The sequence below is a fragment of the Atta colombica genome, unplaced genomic scaffold (assembly GCF_001594045.1).
Source record: "Atta colombica isolate Treedump-2 unplaced genomic scaffold, Acol1.0 scaffold321, whole genome shotgun sequence".
NCBI classification, from domain to species: Eukaryota; Metazoa; Arthropoda; class Insecta; order Hymenoptera; family Formicidae; genus Atta; species Atta colombica.
In genome coordinates, this window is record NW_017259428.1 from 514939 (window position 1) to 524098 (window position 9160).

The 9160-nt window shown below is 31.7% G+C and overlaps 2 protein-coding genes across 4 annotated transcripts in view; one reads left to right on the forward strand and one right to left on the reverse strand.

Moving 5' to 3' along the window:
• LOC108690436 (CTL-like protein 1) overlaps nt 1-2745 on the reverse strand; it is a 4983-nt gene extending 2238 nt beyond the window's left edge. Inside the window, exons 1-5 of the mRNA XM_018197727.1 lie at nt 2618-2745; nt 1613-1758; nt 1136-1527; nt 964-1053; nt 29-168 (exon numbers count right to left, since the gene is read on the reverse strand). Coding sequence (XP_018053216.1) covers nt 29-168; nt 964-1053; nt 1136-1527; nt 1613-1758; nt 2618-2734 — 885 coding nt within the window. The 5' untranslated portion in view covers nt 2735-2745. The remainder of the gene's footprint in view (nt 1-28; nt 169-963; nt 1054-1135; nt 1528-1612; nt 1759-2617) is intronic.
• A 1640-nt stretch (nt 2746-4385) lies between these two features.
• Nucleotides 4386-8361, forward strand: LOC108690431 (E3 ubiquitin-protein ligase Hakai-like). 3 transcript variants are annotated; one of them, XM_018197721.1, is made up of 6 exons: nt 4598-4737; nt 4982-5091; nt 5658-5969; nt 6520-6708; nt 7407-7463; nt 7536-8361. In XM_018197721.1, the coding sequence occupies exons 1-6, from the start codon at nt 4701-4703 to the stop codon at nt 8157-8159; spliced, it is 1329 nt and encodes a 442-aa protein (XP_018053210.1). In that variant the 5' UTR covers nt 4598-4700; the 3' UTR covers nt 8160-8361. The 3 variants fall into 3 exon arrangements, with proteins under 3 accessions (XP_018053209.1, XP_018053210.1, XP_018053208.1); XM_018197720.1 differs by lacking the exon at nt 4598-4737 and adding an exon at nt 4386-4546 and having other exon boundaries at nt 7407-8361; XM_018197719.1 differs by having other exon boundaries at nt 7407-8361.
• The last annotated feature ends 799 nt before the right edge of the window (nt 8362-9160 follow it).

Sequence of the window (9160 nt, forward strand, 5' to 3'; positions counted from 1 at the left end):
ATCTTTTTCATTATAGAATAACACTTACAGTGATAATAGTAGCGATAATGGAAAATGCGAGAAATGCTCTTTCATTTCTGACAGCTTCTTCAAGAAGTTGATTTGGATCAGTTTTGTCCAAGGTTTTCTTAATATCAACATATGTCATCCACAAAAGAATTGTACCCACTGTAATAAAAATGCCCTTATTACTTTTTTGTAATAAAATCTGCTTAATATATCAAATATAAGATAAGTTTTGAGATTTATTATCTATAATAATTTGTATAGACATATACATAAGTAATTTAAAAAAAGATAAAAACACAAATATAACATTTATAATTTAAATTTATAAACTATTTTTTATATTCAATTTTATATTCTACAACTAATTCTTTAAAATATAAAGACACAGATATATTCATAGCATCTATATATATTTTCAAAACTAAAAAATAGTAAGTAAAATAAAAAATGTTATATCCTTTTATTAGTCAAAGCTATTTTCTAAATTCTTTGAAATGAGCTCTCACTCTAAGGAGTGCAAATTAAGCTATGAAAAAAATGGGAAATTTTTAATCTTTAAGAGCAAGATTTTATTTTCAGAGTGAGATTCACTAAAAGTTTTAAAAAGATAAGTATTAAATTTTCTAAGTACTACATGTGCATTTTCAAATTCAAATAGCTAATAGCTCAATTTATTTCTATGTTTATTTAACCAACAATCATTGATCAACAATAGATATACAATATTTAAACAATTATTACAATTTCATAAAAATATTATCTTGAGAAATCTTTCTTGTTTTTATTTTAATAATAATTCCTTTCTGCAAAAAATGCACATACACTTATTGATATATATTTATTTATTGTCTGCAAACATTGTTCATTTATAAGCTAATTTGTGACATGTATGTATACATTTATTGAAAAGCTAGATTTCCTTGTAAGTTTATAATTTTCCAAAATGCAACTTACCTGTGGAAGCAATGCTTACAAGTACGATTATAATCCATGTTACAACACTTGCCAATAAATGAAAAATAGCTATTGTAAAGAGTGATAAAACTGAAACAAAAAGATTAGTTAAGTACAATCTATATACAGCTTCTACGCTATGTTATCATGCAATAGTATACTAAATTCTTACCACAGGCAACAAAAGATAATGCCAGAATTTGCTTCCAGGTTTTACATAAGTCTCCCAAAACCTGTTCAATAACATCCCACGAATTGATTAAACCATATAAATTTGAGATTATTGTTTCGCTCACTTCCTTCACTGCCTTAGGGATACATCGATTTAAAACAGGTATACTTGGGTAAACCGGTCGTTCAGGGCAAGATCCGTTCTTGAATATACTACTCTCGCTGTTGCACGCACTGAAATCACCGCCCGGTCTATCGTGGCACAATTGTGATCCTGTCTCTTTGTAAAATTTACAGATATCTTCCATTGTCCGCAAAATTCTGTCGGGACATTTCTTTACACAAATCTTCAATGACTGCGTGACATTATTTATATCCAGGAAAAATAAGTATCTGGAATATAACATATTTATTTGAAGTATTATTACAGGAATGAATGCTCAATTGGCTCAATTAGGAAGAAATATATGTGACTGACGGTTTGTCGCTGGTATCTTGTCCAGAAAGTTCCATGCTGCCAAACTGTGGATTATTCTTCATGCCACACGTGTTCCCAAAACTGTCGTATCCATTTATGAGTCGCAAAGGATTGCCATAAACTATTGCAAAGGCAGCAATTAAGATCTGTAAACAAATAAATTGTTGCATTATATTATGATAAATTTTAAGTTTATTTATAAAAACTAAAATGAAAAAATATCTTTTGCAATAAATTATGAGAATGCTGTCAAAGTTTATATATATATATATACATATGTGTGTCAGTATAATTGTTATGTCATCATAAGTCTCATCACTACTAATTATAAGTTAATTATTGTCAATCTTAATAGCAAGTCATAGATTCCTATATATGTATATAACCTGTATAATAATTATACAATAAGCAAATTTTGCTTAATTTTAGCTATTAATCTACCGTTGCATCTTACTGACAAACTTTGCTATATCCCTACTAGCACTCTGCAACAACCTGTTCTTTGTCGCTACACTAAAACTTGCTATCTATTTTTGAAACTTGAAATTTAATTTTCTTTTCAAATACAATAAATGTACATTAGTTTACGTTAGATACAAAGAACATATACACATATATGTCATAGATTTTATATTAAATCTGTTGCTTCTCTACCAATCAGAGTTAAAAACCTGTTTTAAACATGTTTTAAACATGCTTTATTGATGTTTTAAATGTTTTTTTATGATACTGTTTAAAGCATATTTGAAGCATTAAAAACATATTTAAGAAGAAACACAGTTTTATTCTTAAAAAAACATTAGTTTTTATCAATCCTGCTACCAATAAAATTTCTAACAGACACTTTGTAGAAACTATATTCTTGAAGAATCAGCGGTAATTCAGATACCTCGAAATATATTTCGAAATATGTCAAAATATTGTTGCAAATGTGTCTGTTATGTAAAAAAAGGAAATTAATGCATGACATCAGATATACACAGCGTCAACTATGTATAAACATACCATAAGAAACCAGAACGCTATGAAAAAGCACAGCCAAAAAACATCCGTGCATCCCCGTACTCGTGTCGGCTCGGTGCGTTCCTCATTCTTGCTACCGGCGCAGCAAGACATTTTCATCGATATCACTGCACCGTTGTACAAGATTGATAAGACACTTGTTCCAGCAGAGTCGTTATTGTTGCCGCCGCGCGTCCCTTTTGATTCACAGTATTGGGAGTACAACTACGTTCAGTGTCGTAGGAATGATAATAAACGAGATTCCCAATTGATGTTGTCCATTAACAAACGTTCTATTTTCACTCGTAATTTAAATTCGTTTTTATTGATTTTTACCAATATATATCACTTTAATATACTCTTTATCTTTTTCTAATTGTCGTTGTCGCAAATTCACGTAGAGATCATTTTATAAAGTCAGTCGGAAATTTCAAAGTTCACATAATTTTTTATACCGGGCGTCACAATCATCGTAGACGGTCCTGTGATCCGCGTTCCGACGTAATATCGTCGTTTCCACGGCAACGAACGCGTACATCACATGGGGTCCATGGAGATTATCGGGGACATCGGGGAGTCGATGCTACGAGTGCTTTGAAATATTCTTTGATAAGCCAATTTTTAATATTCTTTTTTCCGATTGGTCAATCAAAGCATTTACAATGAGACCACACCCATAGCCACGCATACACAATGGCTGCGTTCGCTTTGGCGCTTATAGCACTTGTAAGCAAGTGTCCATGACGGTGATCAAAGTCTAGATACAAATGCTTTGAAGCATTTGATGGACCAATTAGAAGAAAGAATTTTACAAACTGATCAATTAAAAAACGCTTCAAAGAGTGTGTAGCATCACGTTGATCGTACGTGCCCTAAGTATTTTAAGCTTTAAGTCGTAAGAAATTGATCAACTACTGTCGAAGGAAGAATAAGTGATTGTGATTTGTCCATTCCTTAACTTAAGACTTAAGACTTAAAAATCTATTGTAGATTCGAGCCACAGTATAAGCAGTAGAAATACTCAAAAAATGTACTGTTCGCGTAGCGAACGGTATGACTGTGCAGCTTTTGTTTAGGACCGAATCCAATGAAATGCAAGATGGCAAGAACGTACATATTACACAGATCCTGTGTGAGCAGATATCCGTGGCAAAAGAAGACAATTTAAGAGCTGCGCCAAATATTTCTAAAAAATGTATAAAAAAAAGAAAAATTATGTTACGTGCAGTATTAAACAATGCAATGTAATAATAGTAAAAATTCACAATGCACTTTTTTTCGTTATCCCAAAGATATCGTAAGGTAAATTTTTTTACAAAAAGTAAGGAGTTTATGCTAGGTTAACTTAATTAAACATAATCAAATGTAATTTTGTGAAAAAAGATAATATTTATACATTGATATTTTTACATTGACTATGTTTACACGGCATTTTAAATTATTTTTTAGAGCAAAGCAATGGACTATCGCATGGCATTATATCCTCTTTCAGTCCTGGATTTTTCAAATGTTAACATGGCGGATGTTCATGTGACTGCAACGCAGAGATCCAAGGTGCCAACCTTGAGATGCAAGGACACGGAGTGTCCCTACTGATTATACTGATTATATTCGAGCTAAGGAAATCGAAATTTTCTTTTTCATGGAATGAGAAGAAAAGAAAGATTCTGATTAGTTGATTCGCTTATGCACTGGCCTAGTTTACATCGTGCACTTGATACGGGCAGAGAGAAACCTTCTTGTGGTGTCAAACTTGAACACTCATGTCGCTCATGTGCCTGAAAGGCAATCCGTTTATTACGTGTCACATATCAACAATGTTATAAGATTATATTGCAAGGTTGAGTCGCGCATATTACCAACGGCATGTTGTGAAAACAGTTTTTTTGACGGCTTGAGGCAAAACAAACATTTAATCGTCAAATATCAATTGTGAGTATCGCCAGTGACAGTCTTGCCCTTCGTCGCCTTTATCCTCGAGAAGCGCCAGAGTAACGATCAGAACATAACCTTAACGTTTCATTTGAGATACAATTGCCGATCACGAAATACCAGGAATTCCGCGAGAAGAAGTTAAATCAACAACATGAAAATTTTTTCTGACTCAGATTCAGATTCAGAATGTATATTTTATTATTCTCAATCTTTAACTTCTAAATTTTATCTTCTAATCATCTTTAAAAATTATATTTGTGAATACTTGCATTTCATTGATTAGCTACAAATAATGCACGAATAAATTGTTGATAATTATCCTTTTTTTGTTTTAAAGAAAATAAATTCTTGTAAGAAGAATTGATTTGTATTTATAACAAAATTTGTTGAGATATTGAATGTAGCAATCCAATTATAATGTATTGATTTCAGGGATGGAGGAGAATGGAGGTAAAAGAATGAGGGGCAGAGCTCGTGGCCGAGGTCGTGGACGTACCCGAGGGGGTCGGGCTTCCAGAGGAAGATCCAAGAAGCAAGTTAAGGTAAATCAGTTTTAGATCAAAAGTGTTATGTTAAAAAATCAGTACAAATATTTTTGTCAATTATTCCTCAATATAATATTTACATAAAATGATAGAGACTTATACAATTATTTATATAAAACTAACTTTAATAAATTATACAATCCACTTTTTCTAAAATCTATATTTATATATAATAAATTCAGTTACTTACATTATACTGAATTAGTACTAAAAGCTCTTATATAAAAGTACAAAGTTTAATGTAATAATATATAAATATTTTAAGCAATTAATACTTAATAATGATATTGTCACATTATTTAATACAATATATGTATTATTTTATTATCATAATTGATTATATCATTGCATTTTCTTAGATATTGTATTAGGTGTGGGAAAAAGTTCGTGGCGTTTTTTTAATGCCATGGGCATTAAAAAAACTAACGGGAAAAATGCCACGAACTTTTTCCCATAATATATAAGGCAAATTTTTGTGCGTATTAATCTAAACTATAAATGTAAAATAATGTTTTAATAATTTTAATTTAATATAAAATATTTATGCATTGAATTGCTTGTAGGTTATAGAAAGCGATGAAGAAGAGACTCCGCAACAAACGGAGGATACTTCTACAGAAACAGCTGGTGGGGAGCAGAATGAACATGAACCTCCTGTGACTCAGCAACCTTCTCTCGAGCAACAGTTCGACTTGGAGGCTGATATATCACAGCTAGAAGCACCGACTTTCACGACCATCAATCGTGGACCACCTGAGCCGATGCTGCGTTTGAGATGGGACCATCGGGTGAATCTTATAGGAGAGAAAGTATTGAATCCTATGATACATTGCTGTGACAAATGTTTGAAACCTATTCTCATCTATGGTCGTATGGTACGTTTTGTTATTAGTTTTGTTATTAGAATGGACCAAATCCATTTCTTGTATCAAATCTTATTGAGTTTGATGCATGTGTCATCCCTTATACTCCTTCACTCACAATCTTCAAAGCGAAACATATAAGCTGAAAGTTTTCTTTTTTAATTGACCTTTGATTCCAGCGGAGTCAAATTAATCAGTAAAATGTCAACTTATTTTTAAGTATTGCATACACTTAATTAAACTTGTCTTTTTAATTAGAGGGATATGTAATTAATGTAGCAAATAGTACTCCTTAATCTAAATCTCCGTTGAGGTTCTAACTCGTAGATAGAGCATAGCTTAAATGCAGGAAAAATGTTGTGTATGTGTTAGGATGGGATTGAACCTGGATCCACAGATTGTTAGTTCATAGACCGAACGTCGAATCACCCGATGCTTCAGCAGAAGTTGAGATTCGCGATTAAATTCGAAATCCATCGATTATGAATCAATCATTCTCACGTGCATCTTTCTAATTTTTGGCTTTAACTTTTGCTCCTAATGTATTTAATATATTTTTTAGATACCTTGCAAACATGTTTTCTGCCTATCTTGTGCCAAGAGAGAAGATAAAGTCTGCCCTCGTTGTATGGAGAAAGTATCTAGAGTGGAGCAAACTGGCCTGGGTACTGTATTCATGTGTACACATGGTGGAACAAGATATGGAAATGCTGGTTGTAGAAGAACATACTTGAGCCAACGAGATCTACAGGTAAATGAAAATATTGATAAAATTGTATATTATAAATACACAAGAAAATTTTCGTACGATTAATAATTAATGATGTAGTAAAATTTAATCTTTCAAGTTGGTATTTATAATCTTTATTTCATCTTTATTTCATGACTGTCTTAAGTAACATCTTAAGTCTTTAACACTAGAAGTACTGAGTCATTGACTGTTTTTATTTTTTTAGATTAATATTATATTTCTTGCGTAAAAGATAGGATTCTGAATTTTTTAATTTTTCAATAATTATTCTTACATTAATGTATTTTTTATCTCTTTATTTTTATAGTAATTTATTTTGGTCTTTTTAATGATTAAAAAAATTTGGTACTTTTATTACTTCTGTTAAGATACTAATACAGTTCTACGGATGATATTACAGTCTAATCTTGTACTTTAAAATTGTTTTGAATATAATATTGAAATCAATCGTTGACTGTACAATTGTTTTATTAAATGGAATCTTAAGATTATATAGAATCAAGCTTAAAACAATCTGGAATATATTATAACATCTGACTATAAATACCACTCTATGATTGGTTTGTGATATTTTAAGATTATTAAATTTAGACACTTAAATATAAGAAATGACTATGAATATCGACCTAAAAATATTATTAGATTATCCAGATGCGTTGACATAAATTTAACACTTTTTCTAATTTATTATATTTAAGGCTCACATTAACCATCGGCATATTTCGGCACCACCTCAACCAGTTCAAGGAATGCAGGTTGATCCTCCGCAATATATACACACTAAACCAGAGATGGAGTCACAACTAACAAAGGTGTCTTCCGTACAGATGCAAAACACGCGGCTTAAATCTGTGCAGTCTCACATGGTTCAACCGATCATGGGTAACGATCCTCGTGTGAATTCACTGGTAAATCAACAACCAACATTGGAACAACATCGACAACATAGGCAGCAACAACAACAGCAACAGCAGCAGCAAGCGATGATGTCGATGCAGAGTTATGCGCAGAATACCGCACCGCCACCACCGCCTCCAAATAACGCTCCTATGCGAACCAATCTTATCACAGTTCCGATCCAAGATACAACGTCTCTAGCTACGCACGATCTTCACGCGCAACAGAGTCATCATTATTATCCGGCGCCACCACCACCGCCTCCACCGCCACCACCGACAGTCAATTACGGCGGTTATAATGTGCCACCGCCGGTGTCACAGCCGACACAACAATACTATTCACAGCCGCAACATCCCACTCAGGTGTCCTATGTGCCGCCGCCGCCACCACCGCAGCAGCAGCAACAGTACGTATCGTCGGCACCGACCTCCATACGGCCATCCCCTACTGGTTATATACAGGAACCTCAATACGGTCCACCGTCTCAGCAACAACCGCCACCACCACCACAATCACAATGGTCGCAACATCAACAGCAGTTTTATAGATAAGAAAGACGAATGTTGTAATTAATTAGTGGTAGAGTAGTCGATGTGAGTTTGAGTCTATCTTTATATATATTTCTAAGTGGAGAAAATTTCTAAGTGGAAAAAAACATTTTCTCAATTTAAATAAGAAACAAATTGTAAAAATATACCCAAGATTATTCGGTTTGAATTTAATGTTCCTATATTTCTCTGAAGGGATCTGATAACCCCAATAAAATGAAAAAAGAAAAATGTTATATTGATTATCATATACAGCTTATTGGGGCTTTATTTATTAAATCCCTTATGAAGAAAAATTTGGGGACATTACATAAATGTATATAATTTCCCAATATAATATACAATGATCTACATAACGGTGAATATATTGAATTATAGAAATGACATCCTATCTACTATTGCGCGGATACGTATATATGTCTGTATATACACAAGCGCATCATTTTTTATATTTCAATATTTATATCGTTATTGTATGAATGAGTCTACATTATAAATGTATATCGAATTAAAATGTTTCTTATCATATAGAGCGTATATTGTATAAGCGTTTAAATTTGAAGCTATAATGATTGTTATATATTTTATATTATTTAAAAAGTACAAAATTTTAAGAATTTACATTTTTTCAGAATCCAATCTATTATATTGTATATATATATATATATAAATGATGTAGCTGCATCAGATGCTTATATGATATGTGTTCTATATTATTTTTTATATATTATACAATTATCAATATTTTATACCTGATAAGCGACATTGTTTTAATTTTTACAATAAAATTGATTTAGTTATTATATGTTCGTCAAGATTTATCGATATTTTTCTCTGATAAAAATAGAAGCATCAATATTATGTTCTATTGAAACATGGCGTTTCGTTATAAAGAATTGAAAAACATTTATTATTTTAAGAAAGTTATCAAAAGAAATTTATATATAATATACTTGTATATATTTGATACAAGACATTATAATAATGAGATTATATCCCTTGAT

Bases quoted from the DNA above. Each gene is read 5' to 3' on its own strand.
- LOC108690431 (XM_018197719.1), top strand. From the start codon at position 4,701: ATGAAAATTTTTTCTGACTCAGATTCAGATTCAGAAT. The intron at 4,738-4,981 runs GTATATTTTATT...TATTGATTTCAG, and splicing joins CTCAGATTCAGATTCAGAAT to GGATGGAGGAGAATGGAGGT. The intron at 6,709-7,406 runs GTAAATGAAAAT...ATTATATTTAAG, and splicing joins TGAGCCAACGAGATCTACAG to GCTCACATTAACCATCGGCA.